General features: G+C 41.3%; 1 protein-coding gene across 1 annotated transcript; it reads right to left on the bottom strand.

Moving 5' to 3' along the window:
• Positions 1 to 4,309: 4,309 nt before the first annotated feature.
• On the bottom strand, positions 4,310 to 18,392 carry GOLT1B (golgi transport 1B). Its single transcript, XM_037389443.1, has 5 exons — positions 18,252 to 18,392; positions 13,647 to 13,738; positions 11,658 to 11,836; positions 8,253 to 8,334; positions 4,310 to 6,886 (listed from the first exon to the last, which is right to left on the bottom strand). Exons 1-5 carry the CDS (start codon positions 18,274 to 18,276, stop codon positions 6,848 to 6,850), a joined length of 417 nt encoding a protein of 138 aa, XP_037245340.1. The 5' UTR covers positions 18,277 to 18,392; the 3' UTR covers positions 4,310 to 6,847.
• Positions 18,393 to 18,566: the final 174 nt, after the last annotated feature.

Raw genomic sequence — 18,566 nt, 5'->3', positions numbered from 1 at the left:
GAAAAGGCGCGCATGTGTGAGGGTAATCGGAACCAAATAAACACGAAGTCTTCTGCCCTTTAATTCCCACCTGCTCAGGAAACAGCATTTTATGCATTTTTCCTAAATATGCACTTTGTGAATGTGTCACTTATTTCTGTCCTGAGAGGCAACAGAAACATTACGTTCTGGGAATTAACCAAGAACAGTTTGTTTCCAACATTTTGTCCAGATTTGTGTTTTCCAGCCACCCCCACGCTCCTCTCCTTTGCCTCCTCAGCAGTGGTGGGGCAGGGCAGGGGTGGCACAGGACCCCTCCCCACCGGCCTCTTCCAGAAGGTTCCCAGGGGCAGCACCTGCTTCGCCTCAGCACTGCCCGCCCCACAGTCCCACCAGAACAGGGCTGGCTTCCTTCACGCCCCAGAAGGTGAGGTGTCAATCGTGCTTCTGAAGCAAACCCTTCAAAAGGTGTTTAAAATGTGTTTAGGTGCACCAGGGGTGGGAATGGGGGCACAGGGAGATGCTGCAGGTGGCAGCAGCACCTCAGAGGCCGAGGCAGAGCCCCTGAGGCAGAGCCCCCCTCAGCTGGCTCCATCTGAGGCTTTAGCACCTGGGCCTGTGAATCCAGAGCTCTACCAAAACCAGCCCACTCCTTCACCTTTTGTGGGAAGGGCCATTGTTCCTCACCAGCCCATTTTCCCCATCCAAGGTAACTCTCAAGATTTCATAACTGCTAAATTGTTTCTTTCTCCCCCGCTCAGGCCTGCTTAAAAACTGACAGAAAGGTAAGAGAAGGGAAACACTTGATATTTTGTGCTGTTTTTTCTGGGAGGGTAAGAAAGTTGAGGATAATTCTCCACGTAGGTTCACGGAATCATTGAATCGTTCAGGTGAGAAAAGACCTTTAAGATCATCAAGTCCAACCATTAACCTAGCACTGCCAAGTCCATCACTAAATCATGTCCCTACAAATGGCATCTACACATCCTTTAAACACCTCCAGGGATGGTGACTCAGCCACTACCCTGGGCAGCCTGTTCCAGTGCTTAAGCACCCTTTTGATGAGGAAATTTTCCCTAATATCTGATCTAAACATCCCCTGGCCCAACTCGAGGCCATTTCCTCTTGTCCTGTCACTAGTTACTTGGGAGAAGAGACTGACAGCCACCGCGCTACAACCTTCTCTCAGGTAGCTGTAGAGAGTGTTAAGGTTTGCCCTGAGCCTCCTTTCCTCCAGGCTAAACCACCCCAGTTCCTTCAGCTGCTCCTCACCAGACTTGTGCTGCAGACCCGTCGCCAGCTCTGTTGCCCTTCTCTGGGTGTGCAGCGTTGGATGATGGTTAATGCCAGGCCACCTGGAAGATTTGCTGCTGAACCGCCTTTCAATATGAAAACTAAATATTGAAAGACTGACCTAATGTGCTTTTTTTTTTTTTTTTTGGTGGTGTAAAACAGTTTAGACCAAAAATGCCCTTTATTTCAAAGCAGTAGAATTAAATTGTGGAAGTCTGTGTGCAATCTTGATTTCTCTGACGTGACTGGGAGAGGTTTTGAGAACCTGGAGAAAAGGAGGCAGCTGGGCTGTGGCGAGTGGTAAACCCGCTTTCCCCCCCTCCAGGTTACAGCTCGGCGGCTTCAAACCCTGCCAGGCGGTGAGGGGCCGGCGCGGTGTTCAGTGTTTCAGCATGAGCGGCTCCATGACAAGCTCGACATCCCCTTCGTGTTCCAGAGACGCACCGCGGTTCCCCAGTCTACGCTACATCAAGCTTAAACAGACGCCAGACCTGCACAACAAACCAGCCAGAAAATGTCAAGACATTTTCCAGGTCGCGCTTACCGGCTACAGGACCCCGAACCGCTGGCCCGTCGGGTGGCTGACTCGAAAAGGGGACAACGCGGCCACACAGGGACACCGCCGCGGGGTGCCCGGTCCCCGGCCTCGCAGGCGGGCAGGGATCGCGGCCGGGCGCCGCCGCCGCCCCGCGCCCTCCGCTCCCTCGCGGCTCCCCCTGGCGGCCGCCGGGTGACGGCCCCCCCGCCGGCGGCAGGGCCACCTCGGGCCCCAGCTGAGGGTCCAGGCCAGGCTCCGCGCAGAGGAACACGAAGAGGTTGTGGGTCAGCTGCGTTTTGCCCGTGGTCAGCTACACGGTCAGTTCGTGGTGCAGGAGGACAGTTCCCAGTTACAGAATCACACAACGGCTGGGTTGGAAGGGGCTTTAAGGATCATCCAGCTCCAACCCCTCTGCCATGGGGGCAGGAACACCTTCCGCTAGACCAGGTCCTTCCGCTAGACCAGGTCACTCAAAGCCCCATCCAGCCTGGCCTTGAACACTTCCAGGGATGGGGCAGCCACAACGTCTCTGAGCAACATGTTCCAGTGCCTCACCACCCTTGCAGTAAAGAATTTATTCTTGATTATCTAAACTTTATCTACCCTCTTTCAGTTTAAAGCCATTCCCCCTTGTCCTATCGCTACAGGCCCTTGTAAAAAGTCCCACTCCAGCTTCCCTGTTTTAAACATCTTGGCTCCTGGATCTCAATGAGTTCTACACCCCTGTACCAAACAGCAGGTTAAACACTGCTGCCCCTTTCAGTGGAGAAATTCCTGCAAGTCAGCAAGGAACCCAATGCTTTTATGAGTTTTCAGCACTATCTACAATAAGATACTTCAAATCTATATATCTTCATAAGAAATTCATTACATCCCCAAGCAAAGTGGTACCACTACTTTGATCAAAAATGGTATCTGCTAGAAAGTATACAGGAATGCAGATGCTTTTCAGCAAGTACGCCTCTAGACACACACTACTTCAGCAGGTAAACTAGACACATCAATGACTGCAAAAACCCACATAAATACATTTATATAAATAGATTTTGAGCAGTATCTCAATTATCCATCATAACTTAGTTTGGAAAAATGAATTCCACACCAAGTTACTCCCCATCAGTCCTGTCTTTTTTCTGTAAATGGTTATGTATTATATGCTAAAGCATCCTCCTCAAATAGTTGTGCTGAAATTAGGTTTGGTGAAGGGTTACAGCTGCAGAATCAGTTTGTTGGACTAAGCACAAGATTCAAGCCTTCTGAAAGATGCTTTAACATGCCAAGACCAATACTAGAGGGGTAAAGCTTAGAACAAATGGGCCACAAAGGCCAGATTCTGCTGGGTCAGTCAGTCTGGTAATGGCACGCTATCGCTGTCACAGCTGGTAACAGCAATCTGAAGGGTAGAAGTAACAGCCAAAGCAAGCTAGGACACGGCAGCCAGACACACAAGACAGGAGTCCAAGGGTTGGCAGTGACATCTGAAGAGACAGCTGGGAGACATAACACTACATTTGGTTTAGGGACATGGACTCTATTTTCCAGCCTGATAAATCAAGCAAACCAAAAGGCAACAACCGAGCCTGTACCTTGAAATCCGGCAGGGAAACAATTTTAAAGTAACCCAGTAAAACCTTGACTTTCACACCTACCACACAGATGAGATACCTTTCTTTACAATGTGTTTAACACAGACTATAAACTAATGGGGTAGCACACTGTGTGAAATAACAAAGTCAAAGTATTCCTGGTTAATAAATGGCGACTGCTTACTAAAAGTAACTGGCCACGAGCTGCATACAGATTAACATTATACCTCCCACAGTTTAACAAATGTAGCTAGATGTAGCTGGGATTTTTCCCCTTTAAATTAGGAATAATTTATTTGGAACTCTTAGAATAGAACCAGCTTTAGTAAAAGTTAACCGAGAGGCTGGAACTAAGGTTTTAGGGCATTAATTAGCACATAGCACCAAAACACCTCACCAACCAATTAAAATCCCTGCTTTGCTGTTCCACTCCCTTTGACAGAATCCTCAACAGTAGACTGCAAGCTTGCAGAGCACCACAGAACAGTAAATCTGCTTATCGGGCCACTCTAGGCCAGAGAGAACACACACTCTATCCTTGAACTAAACTGAAAGCACAGGGGCTAGAACCTGCTCTAAGTTCTAGACACGTACCCTTTTTCTCCTAAAGTTTCACAGCTACTTCCTCAGAACGGAAAGGAGGTAGTTTAATAAAGAAACTACTTCCCACATTTTGATGTGATGTTTTTGAAACTGGAACCTGAATAACTAGGGGGATGTTTGTATAAAAGGTTTATTGTAAGAAAAAGAGGAAACCTTTCCATTTAAAATTAATCAAAGACACTATTTACTATGAAAGTCACAACAGTGCAAGATAACCAGGCAGTAACAGCATGCACTCCCCAACCTTTGAAAAGGAAAACTTGTCAAAGCACTTTCTTCAAAGGTGCACATAAAGAAACACAAAGACAAGTTATAGAAAAAGGTACCCATTTATTCAAGGTATGACAAGGATATTTACAGTGTTCATTTTCTCAGAATAAGGTCCATCCTTATGATTTTTAAAGCAGCAATTATAAATTACATTTAAAAGGGGAAATGTTCCAAGCATGTTTCTGTTACGAGATATTTTTACAATGACAGAAACACTTTAAGGCTAAGTTATTTTGACCTTTGCTGCCACCCACATGTATCTCTGCAAAACTGTCTCAAAGACAACATTACCTTGAGGGATAAAGACTATGCTAAATTCAACATACAATTTTGTTCCCTCAGACTCTTTTCACAACAGTTCACATCTGACAAAAATTGACTTTTGATTTAAAACAATGGATTAAATACAAGTGAGATGAACTGCCTAATCCCGGCATTTCAAAGGGCTAAAAGATCATAGACAGCAACACATTCATCACCTCTGAAAGACATCACCAGCTTTTTTGTCGATGAAGATACTTCAACTTACCCAGCAATTTTTCTTTCAGTCAGAGCTCCACAGTCGTGTGGTGCAATCCACCTTGCCCATCACAGTACTTTTCAAAAGACAAGAACAAAATTCTTCAGGTAGCTGACTTTGAATGTAAATGATGAACACTGTCTACTTTAAACAGTACTTGATTCCCATAGTACAGACCAGTGCTCTACCAAAGCAAACGAATTTGCTAAACTGCTGTAGTGTTATTCTCTAGTCATTTTAACACACAACAGTCCTACAGGAGCAGTTAAAATTGGCTTATTTCTTGAGGTAGAAGCCACAAGTCATATTTAGTCCTGTCTGTAAACTATAATACACATGCCAACAGGCAAACACAGCTGTTTTTTGTCATTTATAAAATAAAACCGCTGATTTTTCAGATGCTATTCATTGAAAATATAATGACTTTTTTCTCTGAATCATTTTGTGCCTGTTTGAGAAGGAAGCAAATTAAACCTTGGGAATAGTAGATTGTGGCTATTTACACAGTTGTAATGAAAATAAACCATGGTATACATGGATTCTTCTTAACTTAGAAGTTATTTTGGAGAATACCAATTTTAACTGCATAATAAAGGGGAAAAACCCCAACCAAAACCCACCAATCACTAAACCTTTAAGACCACCTAGCTACTTGAAATACTAACATTGCATTTTGATAACCTTTTTAGGATTAAATTTAAGGGAAAAGAAAGTTAAATACAAGAGAACCCCCCCAAAGCCTGCACAAATACAATTTACTTAATTATCATGTTTTGTTAGGCAAGGACACTACATACTAAACCTACTGAAAGTGCATGATGTTTACCATTCCAATAGATGCAGAAACACAACCCTTGCATTAGTAGGGGAATTTATTCCAGGTTAGCCGAGAAACTAACTAACAGCAAAGTTGTTGCTGTGATTGATTGAAGTTTTAAGTTATATGAAGATAACCCAAGCAACAAGTTACATAAGGAGATTGGCACTTGATATTTAGTTAGCCCCATTAGCTCGAATTTCTCCCCAGAGACTCACACACAGAACTTTAAGTTTTCCTTTTATTACTGTAAAAAATAAGTCAATTTGTGGTTCCAGAGTAAATAAAGAAACCTTGGTTTCAAACTGTTTAAAAACAAAGGTTCAGATTCTGATAAGATACATTTCACAGGCTTCACACATCAGCACCTTAACCAAATGCATTTTTTTGTGAACTAAGCATATTTGAAAGTTTTCATGTTAGTGACAGGGGGCTACATTCTCATCTGGATGCACGTAACATGACTCCAGGAGAACAAACTGGAAGGAGTGCAAGTCAGTTTCCAGTTTCCTGTGGAGTCCTACATGTTCAGAACCAACATTTAAGACTGAAGTTAAAGATTGACCTTTTGCATATTCCAAAATGGAAGGCAAATACAATCAACTTACATTTGGCTTTGAAACATTAAGATAACAATGTTTTATTTCAGCCACATATTTACAAAAATGTTTACAACAGAACCGTGTAGGGTTTCCTTATTTTTTTGTCATAATAGACTTGAAGATGAATAGTCATCTTAACCTTCATGCAAAGACGTATCTCTTGTTACACAAGAAGTTTTCTGTTTGTGGTGGTTTGTTTTTTTTTTTTTTTCACTCTCAGAATAGCAAGCAGAGGGTTGGATAAGTTTGGGTCACCCTTGAAAATGTAAGCCTGTTTGCTCTACTGCACCTTCAAAATAAGGAGGTAAAGTACAGGCACCGTTAATTCCACAAGGGCTCATTGCCTCTAGAATGTTTTCCAAAACCAACAATAGTCTTCAACAGTTGTAACATGGGTTATTCTGCGACTGTCACCTCTTCAGTTTACTTCCTGAACTCTGGAGTTACTTTCTAGAAGCATACTTGCTGAGCTTCTTTTCTAATGTATAATGTTGACTATACATTTTAAATTAAACTGTTATGTAAAGAATGTAACAAGCTTTTCCTTTGTACACAACTTAATCTTTGTGCTGAGTATTCTTCAAAAGGATTTTATAAATAATACAGTAAGTTTAGAATCAGTCTTCTGCCCTCTTGGCATTATACCATGTTGTTGCTTTCTCCAACTTTATCTACAAGCTGTAGAAAAGGAGACAAAAAGGTTTTAAGTAGCATGACATTTATGTACAGTGAAGTTACTGTCATATTACTTGCTATTTGCACAGTTAGTATGCGACTGAAAATGAGAGTCAAATAGTACTCACCAAAGTCTCATGACTTAAGTTTGTGAAAATTAAAAATCTTAACACTGCAATTGTGTTTCTGCATGACATGTTTTTCTCTTATAGACATTAACAGTGCAACATGAAGATGCAACCGAATGAAAAAGGAAATAGAAGAATGCAGATAACACTGCTAGCTTAATGATTAAAACAAAACAATACAGTATCAGCCACACATGCATTAGTAGACCAAGTAAGATATTTCAACTGACCATTACTGTGGATTCTCTTCTGAGCCTACGTAGGCTTTGAATAAAACATTAACAATTATCTTTTTAAAATGAGATTTAACCCCATTATGATCAAATTAAATATGACTAAGATCGATCAATTGACAAATGACACATTCAATTGATCATAAATTATGAGCCAAAACTCGGCCTAACTGTAAGGTTGGAACAGATTATCTTGAACACTAATTTTTAAAAAACAGGCTCTATACATCTAAGTTATACCCTCTATTAATTTTTTAGCAGTAGCTATTAAAACTGTTGCTTTAAAGACTAGGTTTGAAAAATGCTTGTGTTAAACTACATACAGAAATTAGCACAGTAAAAGTAGTTGACTGAAACACCCTAGATTACCACCTTTCTAGCACCTCTTAATTGTCTTCAAATCCCTGGCTCTTTGGTTAACAAAATGGAAAACCGCTCTTGAAAAAATACAAATCCTAGTAAATAGTGAGGCATAGTCTGGTGCAGTGGACCTTAATAAATATATCTGATGAATGATTACGCATCATGAGAATTTTTGGATTCATCAGACAAGCTGCAATTTAACATTGAACTACACAGTTTGCTTTTACAGGCCACTTTTCATAAATATATCCAAATACTACACAGCACAGCATCCTCCTCATCATACAGACAGGAGAAGCACCACATAACAGCGGCATGTTCTTCCTATCTGGTCACCTAGGACCAACGGTGAATCAGGAAGCAGAACCCCAAGGCTATGAGTCACAATCCAGGGCTCTTTCTACTTCACAACTTGCACGCAGGGGCAGCTTCTGCAAAGGTGTCCTTTTGTTCCTTTTACAAATAGAAGTCTCTCACTGGGAATTAATGGGATCTGTATGGTGCAAGAACTACACAGGAATACTCTCGAAGTCACTGCTCTAAAGTTATGTTTGCTTTGTTTCTGATCCATTTCTACTATTGCTATAGCAATGGAATAAAAAACAGCACAAGCTTCAAATTTTGCATGAAGTACTGAACACTTACCGAGCTTATACCGGGTAAATTCAAGAGATATCCAAGAACTGGAACTCTTCTAATAAAGCCGACCACCACAGGAAAGAACCCCCTTTAGGTAAGATATCAGAAGACTGTATCAACTTTTTTTAAATTAAACTATTCTCATATTGCTACAAAATGAAGCAATAGGAGGTAGCTTGTTAGCAACACAATAATTATACCAATACAGTAAGTTTACCATACATTTAGCAGAGAAAGGAAAAAACCAGGAAAGAAACTATATTTTTAAATGAACTTAGTTTTTCTCATAGGTGGCAACCCTCAGTTAGCTCTTTAAAAGATAAGTAAAGAAAGAATACCCAACTTAGTCAACAGAACTGATGCTCCCAACTGATTTCTCAAAACCATCATACACATTTTGAGATAATTTCTTTTTACATTATAGGAAATACATTCTTGCAATACCCAGTGTAAAAAAACCTGAAGTGAATTCTGACTAATCCTCTTTGCAACCACATATGGTACTCTTTACATTAAGTAAATTAAGCATGACAGAGTCGTATATTCACTTACTTCAAAATTTTACATAAAGTCAGATATTTTAATGAGTCAGGGAGTGTTGCTTAACATAGCTGTTATGGTATAGCCCCCTGCACTGTTCACTTTGTCTCTGCAGCAGGAAAATAAATTTTCTATGGCTGTTTCTCAGCTGTTTGCAGTCAACTGCAGCAAGTCAGTTGGTGGTAGCATTGTGAGTTCTCTTTTGTTGAGCTATACATTCCTGCTTAGAATAAAGATTAACATGTAATGAGACCTCAGCCACAATGAAACAGTGAATTTTCACAAGTCATCACCCTCTTTCACTACACTAGTAAGAACTACTTGCTGGGTAATATCCATACCAGCAAGTTTTTCCCAGAGATTTTCTTTTTTTAAGGAAGGGATCATTTCAGTGGTCCAGTAAATTGTGATGCAGGGCACACAAATCACTTGTAATGGTGTAGCCAAGAATTAGGGATAGTCAGTACAGGAAGGATAGTATTGTTAGCCATAACTCTGGATGTTTGCAATGTGAATAAGGCTCCAAAGGCAGCTTAAAGAGTACATGAAGAGATACTGTCCCATAATAGCCTTCTCCAGGTAAATGCAATCTAAGCATGTGAAGGTATGGCAAAAGACTAAACCTCTGATGGGAAACTTGTGGCAACATGTTAGATAGAGACAAGAAGGAAAAGACATTCTAGATTTAAATGAGAATAAAAGAATAAGTGTGTGTCTCACTTTGGCCAGATGCGGCTTGAAAGAAGTCAACCCTTCACATTCCTGTAATTTGTTGAAGTGTTCTTGGTTACCAGTACCTAATCCTTGCTTTGTGGACAACAGAGGCTCTGCAATTACTGCTACGGAGTGTATGAAAGGTGGCTGTGTAAAAGTACTCTAGATATGCAACACAATAACCTAGAAGTAAAGATTCTAGAGGGATCTGAACACCTGGCAGAACTGGTTTAGTGGTCTAAAAATCAAGAGAGACTGAAAAAACTAAAATAGAGCGGCTTACATTTGTACTTAGTGTGAGCTGAAGTAGTTACTAGAACTGTTATATTGCTCAGTAAAGGTTTCTGTATAAAAGTTCTGGTAATCCACATGACCGGAACCATTAGGATACACAGAAATGCCCATCCTCACACCACATCGCCCTAACATATCCAAAGGGGTGTAAATTGATCTGGTATTCCTTGGGCTGAAGAAAATCATGTACTTCGGAGACCAATGATAACCAGAGAAGCTTTCTGTTATGCAATCAAACAAAGGACTGTGAGGAACTGTATAAACTGATGCTTGAGGAAAGGCTCCATTTTTAACTTCTTCAGAAAGAAGCAAGTTGCTGAAAACAGCATAATAGCTGAAACGATCAAGACTGAAGCAAAACAAAAAGCTTTGTTTGAAATAGTAACTAGCTAACATTGTAGCAAAGGATTTAGATTCCAAGAACCATTAAGCACTAGAGAAGATTGTCTAGAGATAAAACATTCACACCTGGAATTATCTACCCCTTGTTAATACTCATCCGGCTAAGGGATAGTCCTAGGAACCTAGGGATAACCACTGACCTTCTATAATCCCTTCAGTATTATTTTACCCTGCTAGCCCCTGGCTAGCACCAACAGATAATCCATAACCATACCAGCTTAGATACAGTGATTTATAATTATTTTGAGCTGTTTCAAGAAGAGGAGTGTTTGGTTGGAAACACACTCTACTTGCTTTTTACTAGTTGATTAAACCCAAGTGCTACACATAAGAAGTGACAATGTATTCAGTGAAATACTGTGATTTTCAAAAGTTGAAGTAATAGAGTTCAGAATAATACAGCGTAGAACAATAAGAAGCATATGTTACAATTGCAAAATTAATTTTCAGGAATCTCACTGTCTTCAGTAGGAGGCAAGATTTTTTAAAAAAATATTTAAACATTTTATCTAAACTAGGTAAAATTGTATGTTAATCTTCTATTGAGTGGAAAAAATGAGCGCCATCAGAACGGTGCTTTGATTTTGATTAGCAGGAACCGTTATTTAGCTAGTAGCTGAACATTTGGAAAATATTTTAGGGGTTTGTTATTAGATTAATAAACATTAATGAAGCAGTCTTCATCTGAACAGAAGTCCAAAAGAACTAAAGGTCTCCCTTCTTGCTTATTATCATATGCTGTACTTTGTTCTATAGTGAAGTATGGAACTTCAACCATGGAAATAAAGCTAAATATATACAAGTTTCAACAAGTCAAATTCTTTCACCATCACAATTGCATTTATGAAGAAGTTAAATGACACATTGTGAAAGCTATAACATGTATCAAGATTGCTGTTCAAAAAATAAGAATTTTCATTTTTCCTTAAATCAGTTGAGATAATGCAAACCAAACCCAGTAGTACTAACTACACTAGGGCACAAATGTAATGAAACGTGGTAGAAAACATCTTTTCACTGGGTTACCATCGTAATGAAATGGTAAGGTTACAAACCTAGGTTGTTTGTAGCCAAGTATTTTGTGCATTTGTTAAAGAAAAGAACAAGCTCTGCCCCGCCCCCAAGTTTCTAATTTGCATTTTTTTTTAATGAGGAAATATTTAGACTTTGCACTGCTAACAATTTGGGCTCACAGATATTTTATAGCTTTACAATTCTTTAGTTAGACATAAACAATGTTACCAAAGTCAGTTTGGTATATGCCTCACAAAGATTAGCCGGTTTGAGTCTTGGGAAAGTACTTACCAACTTTTTACCACCTGCAAACATAAACCAATAATTTCACATAACATCTATCAAAAGTGAACATTTAAAGGATGCCACTTTGTCAGCTATGCTAAATGAATACATTTAGGCCTAGATACACCAATTTAGAAAGGTATTTTGAAAAAAAGGTCTTACCTGAATAATAGGAAGAACCCATAAATTTCAAGGATCATTCCTATTAAAGGCCAACCAATGAGAACTATGAGCACACCACCCAGGAAAAAGCCTGTTGCTTTCATTTTGTGTTTTTGAAAGAAGAATCTAAATGTTCTTTCTAAACCGATAACAAAAGACAAGCCAGCCACAAATAAAACCTAGAAAAGAAAGAAGATAGCTAAGTTTAGGATGTAAACAGATATATATTCTACAAAATAAGACTGCATTTCTTGCACAACTTCTTTAAATACCAAAAGATAGATGGTGAGAAGGAATTTACTAGTGATTTTCTTTTGTAAAAGCCACCTTAACACATTTGCAGGTGACGTTCCAAACTCTTCTCTCAGCTGCTTAAAATTAAAGTGACTACCTTTGTCGTCTCTGAAAAACACAATACCAGCAAAAGACCTGGTGACATCAGTTACACCTGTCCTGTAATGTAAGTACAATCATTATACACACGCAATGCTGAAGCTTAGTGCCACTGGCAGCAAAGGTTGCTAAAAACTGAGAACTGACATGTTACAAAAGCATCTCTGTACTGTACCATGGACATCTTCAACAGCTTGTGCTGATAGTGCAAAGCCAAAACAGGAAAACAGCTCAAAAGTCTTAGTAGTTGTCTTGTTTGTTTGTTTGCTGGCTTTTTATTTGTTGGTTTTGTTTGGTTTTTTTCTGTCTATAGTTTTTCTACTGTTTACTAGTTTCAGTATAGACTGAACACTATCACACTAGTCCCAACTAGTCAGAAGTACTTTTAGAGTCCTTTAGCAACAGGAATTGTAATTATTTCAGCTTGTAAGCATACAACTGGGCAACACTTTTGCTAAGAAGGGGACAGTGTCTCAGATTTTATGCAAGGTTATAGATGAAATTTAAGTTTTGTATGTTATTGAATAAACCACTTTCTTACCACCTCTCCCACTTCTTCTGATATTGCCTTTTTTTTTTTTTAAACTTTCTGTAAGGACACAGTACCTTTTCTTGCATTATCTTTGGTTACCACATAGCCTGCCATTGTCTCTTCCTATCTACATTTTCACCATTTTCCCTATCTCATATTGTGACCTTATATTAGAAAAAAGTAAGTACTATTTTATTTTTTACTCTTCCACTATACACTCTATGGATGGTTCAGAACAATGCTTCAACTAATGCACCCAAATTCAAATATACATTTTCACATTGTTCTTCTGTCAATCTCAGTATTTGACTCTGCTGCCACAGGATGAAACCGATCAGTTTTGATCACAGGCTATCAGGCATCAGGAAGAGAGGATGTGAACATCTACCAGGCTGTGCTCTTGGCTGGCTGGCAAAGCTAAGAACAGCAGACACACAGAGATTATCACACTCAGAAAACACCCTGTCATTTTGTATTTGCTTTGGATTTGGAATTTTGTGTACCAGAACTAGGATCTCTTTTCTGTGCTGCTTTAAGTGAAAAACTTTGATTTCATAAAATCTGAAGATATTATATCTCTCTAATATGAAAGATGATTGGTTCTTCTAAACCCAGACCACCAGCAATTCATACTTCTTTCTTTGTTCATAAAGCACAGCAAAGCTACATTTGCTAGCATGTACAGAACACTTCGCTATTCTTATCCAAGTATATACTTAGGCTTGGCAGTTATCTTACAAGATTACAAAAAAAGAAATCATTAGTAAATGACAACCAATCTAAAAATCATATTTGCAGAAGCATAACAACTGTGGAACAAGCTGCTTCTTGTCTGACCAACATACTGCAGGCCTGACCTGTAGGCATGATATTTAGATTCACGTGAGCTGTTTAATCAGGAAAAAAAGATTCATTCATATCACTGATCATAACTCTTTATACAAACTGCCACAGTATTTTTCATGATCCAGTTTCACATTGATAACAGATATTCAACTAAAAATAGAACAACATAATTAAATTCTAAACAGTGCAAAACCTAAGACTAAACAGAAGGCACTTACATTTCCAATAGCCAAAAGAGCTTTGTCAAAGAAGAGTATCATTCCAAAGAAAAGGAAAAACACTCCAAAGCCTGTTAGTCCCATTCCAATCTCTGAAAAACAAATTTAGGCAAGTAATAAACGAAAACCACAGTACCAGGAAAAACTCACGCATAACAGCTGTAAAGAACTCAGAACGTCCGATCTACAGACATTTAAAACACAGAAAAACTCAGCCTATTTTATGACCACCTAAAAAACTTCCTAGAGTGTACAAATATAGCAGCCTCAGACACCAATTACTTCAGTACCAGAGAGATATATCTTTGGAAGCTGCTATTATCAAAAAAGTACATATTTAGAACTATATTCTGAAACTGAATGCAACAAAAAAATCATGCGTGCATATATACATATCACAAAGACATCCCTTTTGTTTTACTGCTAGTATGGAGAAAAGGATTATTTTGTGAGCAGATAACAAAGCTTTGTTTTCCATTTGCAACTCTTACCCCATTATGTTTAATGCAGTAACGTAAGTAATCTGGTCCTTACCATCCTCCTGAGACCTCCCATTCCACCTCCCATAATCTTGCATGGCTGTCTGCCTTCCCCCAACTTTTGGATCAAACACAACTCAGATTAATGCTGTAGGCTCTTTCCAAGTTACACATGCACTAATGGCTATTAAACACTAGCTTGGGTCTCTAGCCAGTTACCAATTTTCACAAAACTAGTAGATATTAAGTATCTTTTGAGTTCTGTTTGTCTTTAAAGATTGCTCAAGAAATCCTGGGAAGGCAAGAGTAGGATGGAAGGCTTTTCTGAGAAACTGCACTAGGAATGTCAAGCTACCATTTGATGATAGCCTTTAAGGTATCTTAGAGACCATACTTAGAAATACACCCTACTTTTAAAATTAAACCTCTAAGACCTTCCTTTGACCCTCATGTAGACTGAATGGGAGAGAAGTAACAGGAACAGCAACACAGCTGCAAAAACCTTTGTACTTATCCATGTACTCACATATCGCTATCTCTGTCAGCAGAGAGTTTAGAAACCTACAGGATACATAAAACCAGCTAGCAAAACCAGCCATAACACTACAGGCAGGCTGGCAGCCCAGTTTCTGTCTGTGTGCGCACATACATAAATTTTGAAGATGCCAGTAGTTTTGTACAGCCAAACCTGAAACAAACAAAAAACCCAACCCACACTATCATAGCCTTCACTGCTGCTAGCCCGGTCTACCTAAATGTATTTAGTTGCACTTATGACTGCAGCGTAGATCTAGCTGATTATTTACTTTGCTCGATGAGCTCAAATTAAAGGAGTATCATTCCGCCTATTTCAGAACCTCCATTTACTTATTGCAAAAAAATTTCAAAAGACCTCAGGGTAAAGAGATTTGTTACATTCAGCTTCCCTAACTTGTGTAAGAGCTCATCTTTCAGCAAGGTTGCAGACCACACGGTGTTAAATCTGTAGTTCTACAGTACTGCCTGCCACTTTAAACTTCTGCTATAAGCATTCTAACCAACCTGAATTAAAACTAAGTAACTACAATTGATTTACTGCAGACATTCTCAATACTTGTTTACAATGAAAAATGGAATTGCAAACTGTATTTTCAATGAATCTGCTGACTGAAGACAATATAACAATTGCAATCTGCCCTTTTCTCTAGTACTCTTTCCTTTAGAAGAGCAGAAGCAATCTGTATTCTGGAAGAAAAACACTTAGAGGCAAGACTCCAGAGGAATTACCAGCTGCCAATAAGATAAATATGCAGTCATGGAAAGCAAGTATTCATTCCTCCCACAGACACAAGCAAAGTAAGGATCTAGCAAGAAGGCAGAGGCCAACTCCCAACAGCTGCTGTAATTACTACTTTGACACTTCTTCTGTGTTCACTTGAAACACGTTTGTAATCACCTACCGCTACAACAAATTCAGATTCACTTTAGAAGTCAACCATATTCTCTGGTTAGTGGAAAAAAAAAAAAAAAAAAAAAAAGCACCATTCTCATAATCTTAAAATTACTGCTGAAAAGATGAGCAGTGCAGGACTATTCTTCTCTGTTGCCAGTATATCAGTAGAAGGTATTACTGATTTAATTCATATCAGAATTGGGAAATATATTTGACTAGCATTCTTACAGAAAGGAAAAAAAAAAGCAGCACTGACATTTTGTACATAATCTTTGCAACAAAGAACTAGGAATTTTAACAGAGAGTGTGAACTATTTTTAAACACTTTCTCCTGCACCAGAAGAGCCTTCCCATATCACTCAAATACAGTATTTCAATGCCTATAAATGCAGAATCACATACTAGCCATGTGACAATTGCTCTGAATTTTCTTTAAATTGTTATGATTTACTGAGAGGAGGATGCAACGCTTTCTCAATGTTTCTGCAGAAATCTCGTAAACTGTGCAAGAGTACTGCAGCCCTGTATCAAACCAGCTTAGTAAATATTAAAAACTCAAAATCAAGATCTATTGCTTGTGAAAGTTCAGGGAAGACAATGCACAGCGTCTAAAACAGAACGGAACTGTGCACTATGGGCTCTCTGAAGGCAAAAATCAATGCAATTTATGTTATGAAAACTTGCAAATTTTAATTATTTTGCTAGCTATACTTTTTAGTATTGAAAAATGGATTTATTTGGGAAAAACTAAGTGCATTCTTTTGCAGTTACTGGTGATTTATAACACCATTCAATGAATCACTTAAAAAATGTTCTAGAGTACAGCTACAAATTTAACTTTCCAAACATCAACCAATGCAGTCGTCCTCTCCAGGTATTTATCACACGATCAGTGACTCTATAGCTAACTCCATATGTTTTCCAGGCAGCAGTGAGTTTAAAATTGTCTGATAAAATATCTTCTGAATTTCACAAAAACACAGGGGGGGGGAATGACAATGGACAACAACGGACAACACGGCACACACAGACAGACACACAATGACACCCACCCTGAATGCCACAGTATTTTACTTGCTCTGACAGTTAGAACCAACAGAGTCAGCACTGGAGTTAGCTGAAGGTCCCAAATGAGGAACTAAAAAAAGTGAATAGATGTCCTTTTTCGGCAGAGATTTTTCTTTCTTCCCCCCAACGAACACTCTGGACAGGAGACTAGGGGAATGGGCAAAAGGAAAGCCCACAAGGGCTTAATCAATCAGAAATCTAAACATCAAACCCAAGGGTCAGTACCCATCCCAGTAACAGAGCATGGCACCTGAATTCCTCCAGAAATCATTAACTTTGAAGTCAGCTTGTTTGCTTTTCTGCCTGTCATCATCCTTGGCCTTGACTGGCTCTCCAACACCTCCATTTCTAGTATCCTGCTATCAAGTTAAACGTAATTCTTTTAATTTTCTTTTCTACATCTTTCACACTTACCCTCCTTCCTAACTGACACTACAGTGCTTATCATTCAGACTTGTTTCCTTTCATGGCAACCATGCCAGAAACACATCATACATGAGACGTTAATTTAAATCAGAGACCTAACATTCTCAGTTACCTTGCAGTTTAAACTCTTATGAGCCTCTTTATTTTGATTTCTTTGTATTTTCCTTTCAGCATCTTTATTTCCAAGTATGCCTATTCCGTAAAAAACAAAACTATGGTCACATACAGTACTTTTTTTTTCCACTTCAGATTGAGTGTCAGGTCATCACCTCAAACCCCCTCCCTCAGTGTCACTTACAAACGCTGATAACGGCAAGCTACCAGAAACACTGTAGAGCCACCGACACAAAACCAAACGGTTCCACACCACTCACGTCCACAGGGAGGCACACGAGAAGACTTTAGCTAATTGTTACTTTTGTTTACCGTTCAGCTTTCATTCATTCTCGCCATCCCCACACCACAGCACCCCAGCCGACACCAAAGAGCTCACAACCCGAGACAAACGCTAGCGGCGGCGGCGCTGGGGACAGTGCCCCCCGAAGGACGGGGGTGCCAGCCCTGCCAAGTGGTCCTCTGCAGCCCGGCATCCCAGCCCGCCTCCCGGCAGCTCCCGGCACGGCTCGTCCCGCGGCCGGGCCCAGCGCAGCGTAACAGCCCTCCCGGAGCGGCGAGGCCGGCAGGCGCGGCCAGGTGAGCTCCGCCTGCGCCCGCCCGCTCCCAGCCCGCGGCCGCTCGCCAGCCGGTGCCCGTCGGGGACCGCCGCGGGGTGGCAAACGGGCGTGCCGGCGGCCCACCCTCGCAAGCCGGACCCTCCTCGGCGACCCCCGCCACAGCGCTGACAGCCGCCCCTCCGTGCGGCGCTCAGCCGGAGCGCCCGGCCCCCAGCGGGCGTGGGCCGCGACCGGAGAGCGGCTCTCCGCAGGGGCGCTCCGCCACAGCGGCCCGGGCCGGGGCCCTGAGTCCCGACCACCCCGACAGCGGCAACCGAGGTGCCGCGGGAGCGCGAACAAAGGGCGAGGGCCCGGGCGGACCAGGACCGGCGGGCCAGGCCCGCCCCACGCTGCTCGGCCGCCACCGGGATCCCTCCCCAGTCCCCGCCTCCCCGCTCCGCGGCTCAGCCGCCCCCAGCCCCACGGCTGGGCGACCCGGTCCCCACCTACCACCACCGACCATCAGAGGCAAGGGAGCAGCGCTTACTCTGGGTGTCAGAGAGGGAGATCATGGTGGCGGCGGGGACGGGAGCGGAGGGCGGCGGGCGCAGAGCAGAGAAGCAGCGGCTGCAACGGCCACGTCTTCCGGAAACACGCAGCCCCCTTCGCCTCGCCGCCGGGTGAAAGGGGACCGCCGATTGGAGGAATCAGCGCCAATCAGCAGCCGCGTTGTTCGCGCGGCTACGCCCCCTCCCGCCTTGGTGCCCGCCTCTCCGCTTTCATTACCGCGGACGAGAGCCTCGCGAAGCCACTGCTGATTGGGGGAGAAGGGGTGAGCGTGAGGCTGACTGCGTCCAGCCCC

Source organism: Falco rusticolus, chromosome 5, assembly GCF_015220075.1.
Source record: "Falco rusticolus isolate bFalRus1 chromosome 5, bFalRus1.pri, whole genome shotgun sequence".
Lineage (NCBI taxonomy): Eukaryota > Metazoa > Chordata > Aves > Falconiformes > Falconidae > Falco > Falco rusticolus.
The sequence above is the reverse complement of the archived record's forward strand: the minus strand, read 5'-3'. Positions and strand labels throughout refer to the sequence as shown.